Genomic DNA, 18,277 nt, shown 5'->3' with positions numbered 1-18,277 from the left:
GCTTCTTCTGCCCTCCCACGCCACACCAGACTGGCTGAGTCAGCTCCGCTGCTCTATCACGATTCAGCCTGACACCCTCCACCCCCGACCCCACTCTCCCTCCCCTCCCCTCCCCTCTCCTCTCCTCCGCTGTGTTCCAAACTTCCTCACCTCTCTCTGCTCCCACTGTGACTGTCTGTTCTGTTGTGTCTGACTGCGCTCGCTCTCAGCGAGACGCAAATATCCACCGTCGGACACATACTATCCTCGTTCTTCTCTTCCATTTTCTCCTCTCTCTGTCTGTCCTTCCCTCCCTCCCTCGCTCCTGGCCGCCTTCAGGGTAGCAGAAGGGAAGTGAATGGCTTCAGCCCTCCCAGCTGGTCCCATCACCCGGCAACCCGGAGCAAAACAAAAGAACACACACACGCACACACACACACACACACACACACAGTCAGGTTCACCAGCAGACGAGAACATGCATGTTCTCAGACAGAGGCTCACACACATGCAGATGAATGCCTACACACACACACACACACACACACACACACACTCACTGCCGCCACCTTTGCCCCCACCCAGACTCACAAACACAGCCAGCCATCCGTCCGTCCGTCCGTCCTCTGCAGACTCCCACCCATCATCCCCCTTGTCCCCCTCCTCTCCTCCCCGAGCACCCAGTCCTTTGTCCACACTCTGATCCCCAAAAAACATATTTGGGAGGAAGTCAGAAAACAAAAACACTGCTCCTCTGAAACACTGAAACGGAAAAATTAAAGATCGGGAATGGAGGAAACCTCGGGAATCAAACCCAGGACCTTCTTCTATGGAGGCAACATTGCTAACCACTGCGCCACCATGTTGACATAGATGTAAGTTGTGGCTCCAAACAAGAAATTATTAGATTCAGTTCCGGATGCTAAAAATAAAAAGCTAACATAGCAGTTTGGGGTAAAATGTCTTAAATGACCAAGGGATCAAACCCCAAACTTCTGGATCACTCTACCACTGATCCACAGCTGCCTGCTAATGAAAGTAAGATGTATTATAATTATGTGATAAATAATTATAATAATGATGACGTGAGTGGTGTTTCGACATCAGTGGCAGATTTAGGCCAAAAAGTTGTCGATTCCGACCTTTAAATAACGGCGTTGCATCAACTCAAGACTCCAGCTGACAAACTTTCGTCTGCTGCATCCAAACTCTTAAAGTATTTTTAGTTTTTAAAATGTATCACATCCACATGTGGTCCTTTTTTCTTTTTTTTTGGTTTGGAAACACTGCTGCCTCCATTCTTCAGGAGGGCTTTTATTCTGGAAGGGCAGAAAGGAAGTGTGGCTTTTGCATTGGTTCTTACTAGTTAATCTTTGCGGTTTCTCGTCAGTGGTACTTAATCTACTTCCTGTTTACGTTGGCTCGCACATGCTCAGTGGTGATGTACATTTTTTCTGGTGTCTTGTGCAACAAAACTACATTTTCAGAAGGTTCTGCGATATATTGCTTGATCTCCGTGGGTTTAAAATGCCCCAGTGAACTCTTAAAAGCTTCAAACAGGCACCGGTATCGTGCATTTTTAGAGGTTTTTCCTGCCAACATGGCCGACGTAAGCAAACTCATGTCATGTGACGTCCAGAGCTCTATTGATTTACTCCCGATACGGAAATGAAACTCGGCAACTCTTCACATTTTCTTATTGATTCTATAATTTGTGGCGTCTTATTGTTGCAGTGGAACCACAAATACGAGGAACCAGCGGGTGAACAAAGAGCCACTGTTGTGCAACAAAACAAATTTCATCTTCATGAAAATCAGAGGGGGAAGCAGTCGGAGCAGGGCAATGACCGTGGAGTGGACTGCTAAATATTTAGTTAAACTCTCTCTGTCGGCACGGTGACGGTGAGCCAAACCAAAACGTGTAAGAAAAAATGCTTTGCTTTCAAGCTTTTTCTTCGGCCCAAACCGCTCACACACACAAACACAGGCAACGTGAAGCGGAGAGAGATTTTTTTTTCAACACAGTGTGGAAAACCTGAGAGTGTGAGTGGATTTATTTTTTCTTCTGCAGCCTCTGGGAACATCACAGCGAATCAGGGAGGTGGAAAACAAGAGAATACATGATGTGAAATGAATCCCAGCCAGATTATTCTGGTCTGATCTGCAGTAATAAAAAATGGCACAATAAAAAAACCACACGGCTCAAGGTTCAGTCCAGGCCTCCAGGCCAGACTGGTCCAGTCCACCTGAGCTCAGACTAATCTGGTGTGGCCCCAGTTCAACACTGAACCAGTGGTGACCAATGGAAAACAGCCAGTCCAAGTCGAGGCTTATCAACAACCCAGCCACTGGATCACACTGTGTGCTGAATTTGTTATGGCGACAAACGGCAACCATTTCCTACACTGGCCACCAGTGCATTTTAGAATTGATTCTAAAATTGTGTGTTTTCAAATCCTTAAATGTGCTGACACCTTCAGTATGTGGCAAAAAATGTGTGTAGAAATGTTTGCTCAGCCTCTCTGTAAACACGTCCAGAGACGAGAAGCAGCAACAAGTGGAAAAAGTCAAATTTGCTTTTAAGTAATTAGCTTCTTCTATACAAGTTGCAAAAAGTTTTTACCTGGTCGTTTGAAATCAGCTGCAAACAAACCTTGCAACAGACCTAACCATCTAGTCCTTGGAAATAATTGGGTTGTTTTTTTACGGTGCCATTTTATATTTTATATTTAGCTTACCTTTATTTAATCACCATCTGTCTCTGTTGATTCCTTCTAGGTGCCGCAAATGTTGCAAATTAGCATTTGCTAGAAACACGACGGTGTTAACGAGACAGAATTCTCCCGACTGTGGAACAAAAACAATTCCCTTCTTCTTAAGAAGAAATTAGCAGCCCACAAAGCGACTCGTCTAAAATTGATTTATATTCTTACAGTGTGTGATTGCGCAAAGTGAAGAATGTGACAATATCCAATCTAGGGATGGGGCAATACCAATTATTTGTGTCCGAGTGTCTACCCATACCGATATTAGTCCGATACAGTCATTTTAAGATAAGATAAAATTAGATAAGATAGTGGTTTATTAGTCCCACAGTGGGGAAATGACAAGTATCGGACTGATACTGACACTGACACTGACCGATCCCGATTCTCATACCGAATCCGATCCACTGATTTTGACCAGTATCGTGCCGATACTGACCGATCCCGATTCCCATCCCTAATCCGATCCACTGATTTTAACTAGTATTGGACTGATACTGATACTGACCAATCCCGATTCCCATCCCTAATCTGATCCCCTGATTTTGACCGGTATCAGACCAATACCAATACTGATCGATACCGATTCCCATCGCTAATCCGATCTAGCAATTTTGATCATTATTGGACCGATACTCACTGATTCCCATCCTTAATCCGATCTAGTGATTTTGATCATTATCGGACCGATACTCACTGATTCCCATCCCTAATCCTATCTAGTGATTTCGACCAGTATCTGACTGATACCGACACGGATACTTTGGATCATATCGGCTCATCCCTAGTCTGAACTATCACCTGTGACTCTGGAGCCAGGGAATCAAACCTCTGTCCATAACACTGAGTGGTTAACCCACTTTTTTTTTTTTTTTTTTTTTTTTTTTTTTTAATAAAGGCACAATCCACCTGTTTCAGCTGAGTGCATAAGCCTGACGCATTCACCCAAAAACCCAAATGACATCGTTAAAAACACATCATCACTCAGTCAGAGGCCAAAAACAGTCGTCTCCTCAGACGCTGCTCTGCACAACAGACACCTGAACCACTGCCAAGCTGACACAGCACTCTATAACAAAGTATATCATCATTAGGCCGTAATCACACAGCACCTGCAAGCCTAATATGACAATATGAAAGTGGGCCTGTTTACAGCCTCTCACTCCGGCTGGACCGCTCGGCATGAACGACACGGTTCCTGATCCAGCGCTGAGTAGCATTTCAAACAAAAGTACCTGGAATTTAAAAATCTAGGCCAGGTTTTAATCTGTGAACATGACTCTCAAACTGTGGTACCCAAGCTTCCTCTAGTGGTACTTGGAGGAAAATCAGAAATACTTAATAACTTAACTTAAATACTTAACTTAACTTAATAATATGTCCTTTGTGACTTTTCTGCTCCCTCCCATTCAAAAGCCCATAGAGAAAATCAGTGATTTTACATTAGAACACATAGCAGTTGTTAATCCACTGCTGCTTTATTTAATTTACTTCAAATGTGTTATTTTGTGACTTCAAGCAGTAGACCAGAAGCTCATGTGTCGCTGTGAGCGAAAAACGCTGATTTTCTCTATGGACTTTGGTGTAAAAGGGTCAAAACTTTAAAAAAAAACTTTGATTCCGAGTTGAAAAAGGCTCTTTAAAAGGTGAGATTAAATGGCAAAAAAAAAAAAACATCATTACACTTGACTAGACTTGCGAACATCAGAATTCAGAAAAGAGCAAATTGCCAAACACAGTATTTGCTGCTAAAATCCGCCTCCTGAGACAAGTAGATTCCTTCTGAAGAGAGAACCATGTTTTCCATTTAATAACACACAACATGTAGCACATGTTTGTCAGATCGGAGCTTCTGTGGTATTTGAGCTCATACGCTCAAGTGTTTAATGTAGAACCTCTTCCTTAATCTGCTCCAGAGTGTTAGCGACTGCACGGCATATTCTTACCGTCTCACACACACACACACAGGGAGGAAGAGTGTGTAGGAGGGGGTATTCCAACTCAGTACATCATGATGTAAAGTGTGGACGACAATGAGTCACGGAGCTGAGGGAGGTAACATGATAATAAGTCAGCATGTTCACGTCCATATGTGTGTTAGTTCTACTTTAAATCAACTGCTCACACATCCACTGACCTCAATTACGTCTATATATGTTTGTAGACATACAGTAAGTTCAAATAGATCATCAGTGAGGGGACCTTTAAAGGTGATTTAAAGGTCAAGTCTGTAGCATTTAGGAGGGTTGATTGGCCGAATACAACTTTAAAATAAGCTAAAATAAAAGCTACCAACATTTAGTCATTCTTATTCATTCATTTATTACTGTTATCATTCTAAAAACAACTGTGTATATGTATTTAATCATTAATATACTTGTTTTTGGATTGTGCCTTTGATAAAACAATAAAAAATACATAATCAATCAGTTTATTGCAGCCTTTTATACTGTCCGCCCTTTTGCATCTTTCTACAGAAGCCCCACATGGACAAACCAGCTTATTTTACGCAAAAAAACTACATCTTTTCTGGGCTGCAGAGGCCTCCGTAGTTTTTCATTTCTAAACTCCACGTCTACCTTTTTGTCTGGAAGAACAGAAACTGAATCCTGAACTGAGCATCCTTCACTTTTACTAAAGTCAAATCTCACTTCTTCTTTTTTTTCCTTTCTTTTAAACATTGTTGTTGTTTCTAGAACAGAAAGTTGTGTTTCCTGAAACTACGCACACAACTGCAGAGGAGAAAATGTCCTTCCTGTTTGCACTGGCACAGAAAGACTGCTCACGTTACATATATACTGTATGTATACGTGTTTTTTAGTCGTATGGATGCTGATTTCTTCTTATACAGTGGTTAAATGCATTATTTTCACTTCAAAACAACAAAAAAAAACCTTTATACAACTAATTATTATATAAAATCTCCTTTTTTGCTGTGGTCAAAGGTGATATTTAGTCAGTAGTAGTTGTTATGTGTGACTTTGACTTACATTAATTTCCTGGAGACTTGCTCTAACATTAACTTTATCTATTACTGACCTAACCCTGACCCTAACCTTAACCTCATCCTAAATAACACGCCTCCATCTTAAAATGTAATAATTGTGTCTGAGTAAGGAAGACAATTCCCCATAATGTGGCTGTGTAAACAGATTTCGGTCCCCACAACATGAGTAAAACACACACCAGGACACTGCAAACAAAGCATTATACATAACCACAGTTCAAACCTAAGTCCTACACTAAACCAGTTCCTCTAGAAATGAAGTTCGCGCTCATCAGGACCAGGTTTTTCCGTCTTCATGAGGACTACTGGTCAGTGTTTATTCAAGAAAAGGTCCTAAAGAGGCAGCAAATACACACACACACACACACACACACAAGTACATTCTTTTAAGAGAGAAAGATAAGGAAGGAAGCAAGAGAAGGTGCTGCATGTGTGAATAATGAAAAGGAGGTCAGTGCCTGAAGGGGTGGAGCCATGGTGAACACACACACACACACACACACACATTTCATTGCCTGTCATGACGCCTGATTGATGGGAAGAACTAAGAAGCCTGCACTCATGACTTACAGGGATAGTTTGGGTTTCATTTTTTTTTTTTTTTTAAAGCATTTATGAAGAACTGACACCACACGTTCACACGTGAGCCGCCGTCGCTGAGACACAAAGAAGAAACTGTTCTACACACTCAAACACACAATATGTAACATTTGTGTGTTCCAACACTCAACGTACTACTGTGTTATTTTGTAGAGTTGTTGCCGATGTCAAATACGCCAACATATCGGGAGTGTTTGTGCAGATAACGATTAAAAAAAACATCCTGTCTAAACCTATAACATGACACAACTGTCTCTCTTCTGTCTCTACCCCCACCTTTTCTCTGTCCCCCAATTTTTCCTTTCACCACAACCTGTCTAGGCACATGGCCGCACATCTTTGAGTCTGTAGTGCTTGCTCAGTGTGAACTGTTGTCGTTTCTCTTCTCTCTATAATATTGTAAAGGGTTGTATTGTATTGTAAATTAAATAATATTTTGAATACTTTTAATACAAGCTTCATGCACACATACACACGCATTCTTATACAGCATATTTAGTGAGGACACTCATAGATATAATGTGTTCCCTTAACCTAAACCTACTTCAAACCATAAAACACTGTCACACCAGAATTCTAGAAACATACCAAATTGGAATAAACTTTCCATGGGTATTATGGGAATTAATGGGAATTTTTGCAAGTCCCCACTTCCACAAAATGTCCCCACTTCCTGTGTTTTTTAAGTGTTTTGGTCCTCACAGCGTCAGAGTAAGAATTACATTGATTTACATTCATTTCCTGTGACCTTTGCCATAACTACTACTGGCTTAACCCTAACCTTAACCTTAACCTTAACTTAACCATGCAACATGGTCACTTAATAATTCGTATTATGGTGACTTGATTTTTGTCCCCATAGGGACGACAAGTCCCCGTAATGTGACGGCAGGTTCTACCCGATTGGGACCAGGTTTTCCGTCTCCATGAGAACTACTGGTCCTGACAAGGTCAGTGTTTCACACACACACAGAGTGAGTGAGTGAGCAGTGGGTCAGAGGCTCAGGTTCAGGGGGAAATAGAGCAGATACCTGTTCACTGCTCAGGCTGCTGTCGTGCAGTGGAGTAACGCCAGTCCTACTGTAGGATTATTGTTCGGTGATGCTATCATCACAACTGCTCTCCCTCTGTCTATTTATAGTTCACAGAGCTCCCCCACCATCCCTCCCTCCCTCCCTCCCTCTCTGTCACATTCTCCACACTGAATGCCAAATGTATTGAAGGGAGAAGGTTGGAAAAATTCAGAGACACCGACCACTACTTTTTAGACTCAGAGAGGGACACAGCACCTGTTCCCTCACACAGAGGCCGACACTCACTGTCCACTTTATTAGGTACACAACAACCGAGTAAAGTGGCACGAGTGGCACTTGAGGTCTGGTTGAGGTCCTCTGCTGCTGGAGTCATTGTTTTCCTTGTTTAAAAAAAGGGAAACAAGGAAGTAGAATGGAAGTAATAAACATTTTCCTGAGGAGTTCCTGCTCTCAGTCACTTTGGTTTGTTAGATGATTCTGCTCTGACCTCAGAATTGCTGCTGCTCACAGGATATTTTTAGATATTTTTTTTCATTCTCTATAAATTTAGAGATAGCTATGCATGAAAGCTGGTCTGGTAACAACAACCATGTCACGTTCAAAGTCACTTAAATGAACGTTCTTGCTCATTCTGATGCTCGGTTTGAACTACAGCAGGTCGTCTTGACCTGGTCTAGATGCCTAAATCCAATGCACAACACATGTCATTGGCTAATTAGAAATTCATGAAAAAAGCAGTTGAACCGGTGTACATACATTTTGGAAAATGGCTCAGAATGTCAACCTTGAGTTTTTGTGTATAGAACCAAACACAACTTTGCAACTTTGGGAACAATTCCCAACTTTGGAAACCAATACCCAACTTTGGGATCCAAAACCAGAACACAAGCGACTTTCGGAACCAATACCCAACATTATGGAACAGAGCACGACTTTGGGAACCAATGCCAACTTTGGGAAAACAATGACGTCATAGTCCCACCTCTGTAACCCTTAACCCAGCTTCTGAAATGTGACTTTGTTCTGGCTTCTTTGCTCCTCGATGTCCTGTATGAACCTGAACGTTTTTAATTTATGGGACTGAATGTACAGTCCCAGTGTTTAGACGTGTGACAGTGAACACTGGACGGCTGCCGGTGCCGTCATCTGCCAGACGGACCGCGACATCTGAGCCCCAGGCTGGGAACAGAACAGAACAGACATGAACCATGGGCACCTTAATCTGGATTAGCTGCTAAATTAAAAGGCCTGGTTGCTTGTGTAATCCCATTGACAACATGCCGGCCGCCTGATGACCATTTGACGGCAGTCGGGTCAAGACAGGCCGACACAAGCCTGACAGAGTGCTCGGCAAATGTGGTCGTAATGTAGAGAAATGACACGCGTGGTTTATACGGAAGCTACAATCAGATTACCAGGAACATGGACCAGGATCAAATGTGATGGGTCACATTCTTATGTACAAGTGTCTTGCATCCGAACGTTGACCGATTATAACTTGCTTTACAAGTTTTATTCCATATTTACATGAGTTAGGTGTAGGTTTACGTCATATACACAATACATATGTGACGGTAATTGGTGAATTACTTCCCAAAACGTGCAAAATTACAACCTCTGCATGTTGGAAACTGTGTTGCTTCAACCTGCAATGGTTTTATTTTGCAGTTGAGGATTGCACATTTATGGCACATTTGCACATCAGTCCTAAGCTTTAAAAATCAATGTCAGTAAACTGTTTTACCCTCTAATATTAAACCAAAAAAACAAACAAAAGTGATCCAATTCTGCTTAGGACCCCATAAATGCATGGGCCGGCCCTGTCCACCTACATATGAAATACATTTACAGTAAATAATATAGTATAATATTGATGTCTTTTAAAGTATTGTTGTAATAAAGTAAAAATACACACAAATGATCAACTCATCCATCTCTCTCTCACTCAATGTGCAGCTTAGGTCAGAGTGGACACTGTGCTGTCAGTCACTGTGTGTGTGTGTGTGTGTGTTCCAGCTTAAAGTCACACATGTTACATAATACAGACAGTAGCTCTGCTCTCCACAGGATATTGGTCACTTTATCCAACTCCACACAGATCCACGTGGTCTCTCTGGACTGTCTTTAACACATATTTACTCCTATATTGTCAATAAATTACATATGTCGAACATTGTGGTGTAATTTCACCTTTTAAAACTGCTACTTTTTTTTTTATTAGAGAAACTCCAGTGTCCCCCTCTTCCTTGGCTGCTCTCTCAACAAAGTTTAAATATCTTACTATGAAAATGTCATAATTCGTGATTAATGTGCACGCCGAATTAAAGAGCACTTTCGATTTATGTGGAAGAAACATTCAAATGTCGCTTTATTTTGTGTTTTCGCTTTAAATAGTAACATGATTGTGCACATAGACACATTTCCAATGGGGTTCGGCGGAACTCAGAGGAAATGTGGTGCGTAACGGGAATTCCACGCTGCGCCTTTTTCCTCCTGACTGATGTAGAGACTCGGTCCATTCATTAGAGGCGTACGCACGCGATGTTTACGTCTTTTTAACAAAGTGTTAAACCCATGTATTATGTACCATCACAACAACAGAGACACACACAGAAGAATTGGAGTTTAAAGATGTAGTTTGAGAGAGACTCACCCTCTGAGGCAGATCCGTCCAGCACGGAGCTAAAGTGGGAAATAGATCTGAAGGAACTGATCCCAGTCTGCAGGTTCTTCCTGTTTGTTTGTTTGTTTGTTTGTTTGTTGTTTGTTGTTACGGTTGTCTGTCCGCTGCTTTAGAACGTAGAGTGTTTTCCTTCACAACTCCACTGATGGTTCACGTACAGACTCTGTCCAGCGTCTCCAATGTCACAGTGAACGCGTCCGATGTGAAGTCATGTAAGAACAGCCACTCTGGTGGTGCGTTCACGTGCCAGTCACGCAGCCGGTATTCTGAATTATTAAAAAACAAAGGTATGGAACATGATAAATAGATTCCCTGTCACTATTTTTCTGAACAAAAATAATTGCGATTTACGATATTATTGTGAAAATGTAATTTCACAAAATTTACAATTCAGTATATAAATGAGCAGAATTACTGGCTGTTTCACTAACTTTTTCGTGACCCAAAAATCAAAACATAAATCTCGACTATGGCTGCAACTGGCAATTATTTTTACAACTCATCAATCACTTGATTATTATCTCAATTAAATTGATTAATTGTTTGGTCCATACAATGTCAGAAAATGTGGAAAAACGTTGTTTGTGTTTCCTAAACTTTGAAATGATGATGTACACTAATTAAAATTATACAACTTTAATGATTTATGTGTTATACAGAGTAGAGAAAACAGAGAATATTCACATTAAAGCAGCTGAAGGATTTGAGAACTTGTGAATAGGTGACGATTTATTTACAAATCGATTAAATATGAAAATAGCTAATTAGCATAATCTCTAACACCTAATATAATTTTAAATAAATTATAATGCATATTATTAAAAAGTATACCCATAAATCTTAACTAAAAAGTTGTTGAAATTCAGCAAATTTGTTTAGGGACCCAAAATAATCTCCTGTGACCCCTCTCTGGGTCCCGACCCAGGGTTTAAAACTGAAAATATGCTGGTTGTGCCCCCTGTAGATCCGCCACTGCCAGCAGGGGGCCCCAACAGCTGTTCCAAACTCCAGACTTGACAGTAAATGTGACACGACAGGCAAACATCTTTTGTATTCCTTCTTAAACTGTAGAATTTAATTTACATGGTTTATTTTTAAAATAATTTGTTGGCCTTAAATGTTTGTTTTGACATTTTGGATTTGATTATTTTGATTGTTTTAGACCTTGTTTGTTTATATATCACATTTTTAAGGTGCTATACGAATAAAATTATTCTTATTATCAGTATTTTCACGCATATATACGATATTCTTGATTTAAAAAAAGGGTTTGGTGACACGAATGTGACGTGAAATGTAGAACTTCCTACGGTCCCTGAACGCAGCAGCAGCAGCAGTGGGGCCGTGTGTGTGACAGACATGACTGTGCCGTGACTCAGTGCTGAGTCACGGCGTCGTGTCCCGCCCACGCGGCGGTGGCGGCCAATGGCGCTCGTGCGGAAACGGTCGGCGTGAAAAGCAGTCACGCAGCCCCTCCACAGTGTGTGTGTGTGTGTGTGTGCGTGTGTGCGAGTGTCTTTAAAGGGACAGCTCATGTACGGAAATCAGTCAAATGCAGGTGGGCGGGGTCAAAGATTGTGAATCAAACGACATGGAAACGTGATTTTAAAAACCTGGTAACTCAAAGATGTTCAGCTGCTTGATAAAGATACAGTACGTAACATTTTCTGCATTAGCAATATATTATATATACATATATATATATATATATATATATAATATTTTATAAATGTATAGATTGTCCATCAGTAGTGTCACTGATTCCTGATGACAACAAACGTGTTGGGGCTTTCCAGTTGGAATTTCCAAGTTCCTTGTCGGAAGTTTCATCTGGAATGTAAATCTGAGAATTTCAGACCATTTTTATACACTATCGTATCTGTGGTTTAAGAGAATAGTCCAAAGAACCCAGAAAATATCCAGTAGCAGTCGAGTAACCTTTGATTAAAGCTGATTAGTCACTAAAACTGTTTTGATGACTTCTTTCATGTCTTTATTATTTACTTTATACACCATTTTTACTTAAAAATTATGACTACATTATAGCACAAACACAAAGTACAGTTGAGAGACTTCAATTTAAAGTAAAAGGATTTTGTCACGTTTTCAAACTCTTAGATTTGATGGAGATGGAAGGTTTGGGGAGCGATAAATACATGTTGATGTGAGAAGTCAGGAGAAAGGCCGAAGGTTTGAGATAAAATATTAATATATAATGCAAATATTTTACATTTTATAATCAAGGTTTGAAGAAGACCATCTTGCACCTTCACATAGATTAGTGACCAGGTGCTTCTACTGCCACTTTACTGGGTGTCCCGTGTACCTAATAAAGTGGCCAGTCAGTGCACAGGATGCTTAATAAAAGGTACAGTGTAATTCTGCTGAACGGCAGAATTACAGCACTCTATTTCTGCATTCATGCTTCTTTTTCCACATTTAACAGCTTCACTGCCACCAAAGGTCAGTTTAGGAAAGCTTTGGTGTACATTGACCTCTGGTGGCAGTAATTAGGAACTGCAGCTCAAAATACTACATCTTCACTTCTTGATAAGCTGTTCCTGTAAAGCAGAAGAGAAAATCTGCGTTTTAAGCTTTCAGGGACACAGGAGCTGCTGATCGTTTGTGTTACTTTGGTAAATGTGAATGAGGGATTATAAAATGCCAAAATTACAAAATAACAACACATTTAAGTTCACTCGTACAGGCAACAGTGTGACTTGACGTTAAAATCGCTGATTTTCTCAATGGAGTTTGATACAGAAGAGTAAGCTCTTTACAATGAAACAAGCTACAGTTTGCCTGAAGGCGTAATAAAGTGGGTACAATCTGCGTATGGTGCATAAGTGATTAAATTAATTTTCATTGGATTAATTGTTTTTTGATAAACCACCATGACAAATCCCTTTAACAAGTTTTAAATTTAACACTGAGCCTTGACTGATCACTTCCACTTCTCATCAAGCACATGTCAGTGTCACTGTTTTCCACCACACTGCTTTGCTGCTATTAATTAGATTAAACGCAACTTTATTTGGAAATTGCACCACAGGAGGGCGATATAAACTGAAATTACACAGCACATAAAACAAGATGCTGACATCGCACTCCTTTAAAGCACAATAAAGACATGAGTAATTAAAGCACAGCTCTCTCCGTGAGGCTGCTGCTGCTGCTGCTGCTGCTGCTGCTGCTGCTCATGAGAGATGCTAACTGGTTTCCCAGCTGCCTGTGTCCCCCATCACATGTTCAACACTTCAAATCTATTGATAGCACAACATTGGGGTGTATTAAACAGCAGTACAGGTGAATAGTTTTCCAGTTTTTCACAGATTTCCCATATTAAAGGAATAATTAAAGTGTAAATGTATGAAGTACTGACACATAGTAAACTTAAGTCTATCTTAAGAATATGCATTTTGCTTTATCTTGCCATAATTTAGCCTCTTCTGCCTGGAAACTGGCGTTTGTTCACCGATCACTCTCCCACACCAAAGTCCATGGAGAAAATCAGTTATTTTAGCTCACAGTAACACAAGAGCTGCTGTTCTACTGCTGCCTCGTGTGGTGAATGTATGTATGTTACTTATGTAAACTTAAAGGAAGAATTTCAATCACCAAAGTCACAAACTTGGACTTGGGTGTGAGGGAGGGAGCGGTTTACAAAGGGAAGCAAAACTCAGTAAAGGGTTGTCTAACGACAAGATAAAGCATTAAACTTATTTTTTTATGATATGATTGTGTCTGTGCATAAATATATTTATATGAACCAAAAAACTTGTTTTTTTCTGACTCCTAACCCCAAAACCAGCTCCTAAACCCGCCATAAAGCCCTTTAAAGTTATGAGAACCAGACAAAATGTGCTCACTTGCTATTGTTTATAAATGTTTTAGTCTTCACAGATACCCACGCACATATAGTATACCAGAACTCAAACTATCAAGACCCAAATCATAAAAAAAGCATGACAAGAGCAAATTTGTGCATAAGGAAGTTACTAATTTACATCCACATACGTAAAACCTAGATTCAACTTAATTTTATACCCCATACACAATAATCTTATCTTAAAGGGACAGTTCTGCAAATTTGTTTGGGGACCCCAAAAAAAACTCTCCTGACCCATCTGTGGGTCCTGACCCCAGTCTGTGAACCAATGCAGTACAGCACATGGACCTGACAAATTCTCCATCCTCCCTCCATCTGGTAAGGCTCTACCTCTGTGTGTAAAATGGTTTGCTCCACCTGCCACATCCTGCTCCTTCATAAGCTCCTGTAAATCTCATTAAGTGCCGCACACACTTTTATCTCTGACTCACGGCAGAGATGAGCTACAGCGACCGCTACACCTCGTCATCCTACCGGAAGATTTTCGGGGACTCTCCCCGGGTCCCCGTCTCCTCCTCCTCCCGCTTGGGCTCTACTGCACCTCGAGTCTCCTCGGCGGGGCTCAGGTCCATGATGGCTGCGTCCCGTCCCACCATGTCCTCCCTGAGCATGACCCGGCGGGTCGGCCGGTTCTCCACCTCCTCCTTCATCCCGATGCACACCGACTCTGTGGACCTGACTCAGACTTCTGTGATCAACAACGAACTCAAAGTCATTAGAACTAACGAGAAGGAGCAACTGCAGGTAGATTTGATTTGGCATTAATTTAGTCACTTCAATATCTTATCCAGTGTTAAGTACAATTAACTGAGTATAGATAGTTGTTGTGATTTTCATGATTCTTAAAAGGTTGTGTCTCCTGTGCCACCATAGGCAAAAGAGATGTTTTCACTGTTAACAGTGTATTTAAGGCAGATACCACAACATGTAGTGTGAATTTGGTACAAGCCAGCATGTTCCAATGTTCCTTTAGTCCCATGAACCCTTTTCTATGAAATAAAAGAAATTCTTCAGAGCAGCAGTTCCCTGTAAGCTCTGCAAACCCCAACAGGGACTTGCAAGGTAAACAAAATCTACTAAGTTTGTCCAAAGGTTCCTGTGAAAACCGAGCAATTAATGTCAGAAAAGTAGACCCAGAAATTATCAGGCTCTCATTTAGGTACACAGCAATACATTTTTTTTCAAAAACGTCAGTAGCAACTGAACTAACTCCCAAAGACAACGATAACCCGGATGACTGAGAACCGCCACAGACTCTAAGATAGGGCAAGATGGAGTCGGATGATTTGAAAGAATAAGATTTGTCATGGACCATAGAAAATTTTTCTTGAAATTTTCTTGCATTGTAGGGCCTGAATGACCGCTTCGCCATGTTCATCGATAAAGTGCGGCACCTGGAACAACAAAACAAAGTGTTGGAGACAGAGATGGGGACTCTGCGACAGAAGCAAAACGAGCCACCGCGTCTCGCTCAACTCTACCAGCAGGAGATGAAGGACCTGCGGTCACAGCTGGAGGATCTGGGCAGAGACAGGAACCGCATCCTGATCGAGAAGAGCAACATGGACGATGAGCTGCAGGTACAACCGGGTGGTTGGGTTGTTTTGTTTGCTTTTTCTGAGCAAAAGGGAATTGGACAAGGTACCAATCCCTGTACTCCAAGTGCCGGTCCTGAGCACAGATAAATGTGAGGGTTGCTTCAGGAAGGACATCCAGCATAAACAAAACTCTGCCAGATCAAATATGTGGATCATCTGCTGTCTCCCCTTGACGGGGAGAAGTTGGGAAAAAATAATTAAATAAAAACATTACCGCTACAAGGCCTGTTTACCTCTAAGAAAGAGAAAATCTCTCATACTTCTTTAACCAAAATCGAGTGTTGGTTCTCACCTTTTCTCTTCTTTCATTTCACATTGTAGAGGCTCAGTATGAAGTATGATGAGGAAGTGAGTGTGCGGGAGGAGGCTGAGCAGACCTTGAAGACTTTCAGGAAAGACATGGACAACGCCACAGTCGTTCGTCTTGACCTGGAGCGCCGTCTGGAGGCACTGTCTGAAGAGATCTCCTTCCTGAAGAAGGTCCATGATGAGGAGATCCAGGAGCTGAGCAGCACGATGGAGGTGCAGCAGGTCTTAGTGGAGCGTGACATGGTCAAACCAGACCTCACCTCAGCTCTGAAGGAAATCCGCAACCAGTACGAGTCAATCGCCTCCAGAAACCTGCAGTCGGCCGAGGACTGGTACAAGAACAAGTTTGCCAGCCTCAGCGAGCAGGCCACCAGGAGCAACGAGGCCATGAGGGCCAGCAGGGAGGAGATCAACGAGTTCAGGAGGCAGCTGCAGTCCAAGACCATCGAGATAGAGACCCTGAGAGGCACCAATGAGTCTCTGGAGAGGCAGATCACTGAGATGGAGGACACCCACAACGCTGAAGTCACGGTCATGCAGGCAAGTTTAATTTTCATGGAGCAGTTCCACACTTGCTGCTTACACACTGAAATTACAATAACCTTCTCTTTTCCTGACACTTATCCTAGGATCTTAGCTCTTTCCAGGACTTATCTGCAATTATTACCTAAGTACAGGCTTTTCTGCCTGCAAAAGTAATTTGCTACCTGCTGCCACACAATGTGAAGGTCAGTTCTGCCTTAAACTCCGTTCTGTAATAGGATTGGAAGTTGGCACATCTCAGTCTTGAATTATGTCACAGCTTGAGTTAAGCTGTTGGCTAACTGCACACAGCAGGAAGTACCCGACTTTTAAGTTTCAAGAGCAGGGTTGTTGCAAGAGGGCAGACAGCAAGCAGTTACCTGAAAGTATCGCCTATGTTTCTCTGACGTCTCCGCTCCTTGGTCGCCATTTGGTTGGGTTGTCTCACATTCAGGTGAAATTTGGTTGGGTTTGGTCCAATGTAGGGCCCCCCCCCCAGGTCCCTTGTGGGTCCCTCAAATCCCTTTCAGACATGCCTCTAGAACTGTAGGTTTAAGGCCCGATTCCTACTTTGACCATGTGAGACAAATATCGTCATCCGCCCATGTCTGCTACGGTATGCACCAACACTACAGAGATGTACATGAGCACCCCCAACAGTTTGTGATGGCACAAACCATTAGATCTGATTGCTCACCATCATTGTAGTACAACAGTTTCCAGTCCAAGAGGTTTTGCACTGTTGTTTTGGTACCAGAAGGCTACAACTAAGAAGATATCCAAGGACATTTGCTTTGATGAGATGAGTTCTTCTTACCTTCTTCTGTCATCTTTGTTGTTTTCAATGTGACAGGACACGATTGGTCACCTGGATTCTGAGCTGAGGAACCTAAAGGGGGAGATGGCCCAGCATCTGCGAGAGTATCAAGACCTGCTCAACGTCAAGATGGCCCTGGACATCGAGATAGCCGCCTACAGGTTTGTGTGTTCCAACATTAATTAGTGGATAAATCTCTTGAGATGTGCAACCTTGTTTTCAGTGTGGTCAGCAGATTCAAGGAGAAACTGCTCTAACATGGTGTGTCTTTCCTTCCCACAAGGAAACTACTGGAGGGGGAGGAGACTCACTTTAACACAGGGATGTCTTTCAATTCTGCCAGCTACAGCTACCAGCCTCGAGTGTCTGCCGGCTCCTCCAAGAGCAGCCAGAAGGAGAAAGAAGGAGCCTTGAAGGAAAGCTTCAAGGAGATCAGTGAGGACAAAGATGAGATAGACATCAACTCCAACAACTGAATTCAGAGCCAGACAGATATATTATAATAGGTTGTCTAGCAGCAAGTTAAATTGGTAAACGTGTTTTAAACTTTTATAGACTCAAGCAGGTGAGCCTTTTTGTGAAGTGGCTAAAATCTGATGGTGAGAGTGCATGTTTCAGGCTGATTCCTGGCATAGAGCCTATGTCAGTACCCTTTATGATGACACTAGATTATTCCTTCAATGTCAGTTCTTTGGGGTGATATTTGATGCCTTGACGCTAAAGAATACAAACTTAAACATCTTTCCTGGGGCATGTTTCACCATGAGGATGTTACTAATTATGACATACACTGAATGTTTTTTCCTTTTTGTGCCAGGTGAAACCGACGTTAAAGAAACCAAATGTTAGCTCTGTTTGTGTTGTTGCACTGTTGCACCTTTAATAATTGTGATTATGTTAGAGCCAGTGTTGTGGACACAGTTCACTGTGATGACAAATTATACGGTGATAGTTTGTTGGAAACATTTCTTTAGTAAGCATCGAAGAGGGTCACGTTTAAATGTAGGATGACTGTCCAGTGTGTCTGTACTTAAACTGAATAAAGTACAAAAAAAATCGAAATGAAAATATATT

At 41.8% G+C, this 18,277-nt stretch overlaps 2 protein-coding genes across 2 annotated transcripts in view; one reads left to right on the top strand and one right to left on the bottom strand.

Moving 5' to 3' along the window:
- Positions 1-10,313, bottom strand: part of sertad2b (SERTA domain containing 2b) — a 37,330-nt gene extending 27,017 nt beyond the window's left edge. Inside the window, exon 1 of the mRNA XM_058651334.1 lies at positions 10,039-10,313. The gene's annotated coding sequence lies outside the window, so the exon portion shown is untranslated. The remainder of the gene's footprint in view (positions 1-10,038) is intronic.
- Positions 10,314-14,255: 3,942 nt separating this feature from the next.
- LOC131474362 (alpha-internexin-like) lies at positions 14,256-18,216 on the top strand. The gene is made up of 5 exons (XM_058652177.1): positions 14,256-14,701; positions 15,307-15,537; positions 15,877-16,404; positions 17,240-17,364; positions 17,487-18,216. Exons 1-5 carry the CDS (start codon positions 14,396-14,398, stop codon positions 17,677-17,679), a joined length of 1,383 nt encoding a protein of 460 aa, XP_058508160.1. The 5' UTR covers positions 14,256-14,395; the 3' UTR covers positions 17,680-18,216.
- The last annotated feature ends 61 nt before the right edge of the window (positions 18,217-18,277 follow it).

This window comes from Solea solea, chromosome 15 (genome assembly GCF_958295425.1).
Source record: "Solea solea chromosome 15, fSolSol10.1, whole genome shotgun sequence".
Classification (NCBI taxonomy): domain Eukaryota; kingdom Metazoa; phylum Chordata; class Actinopteri; order Pleuronectiformes; family Soleidae; genus Solea; species Solea solea.
This window is presented reverse-complemented; position numbering and strand designations above follow the sequence as displayed.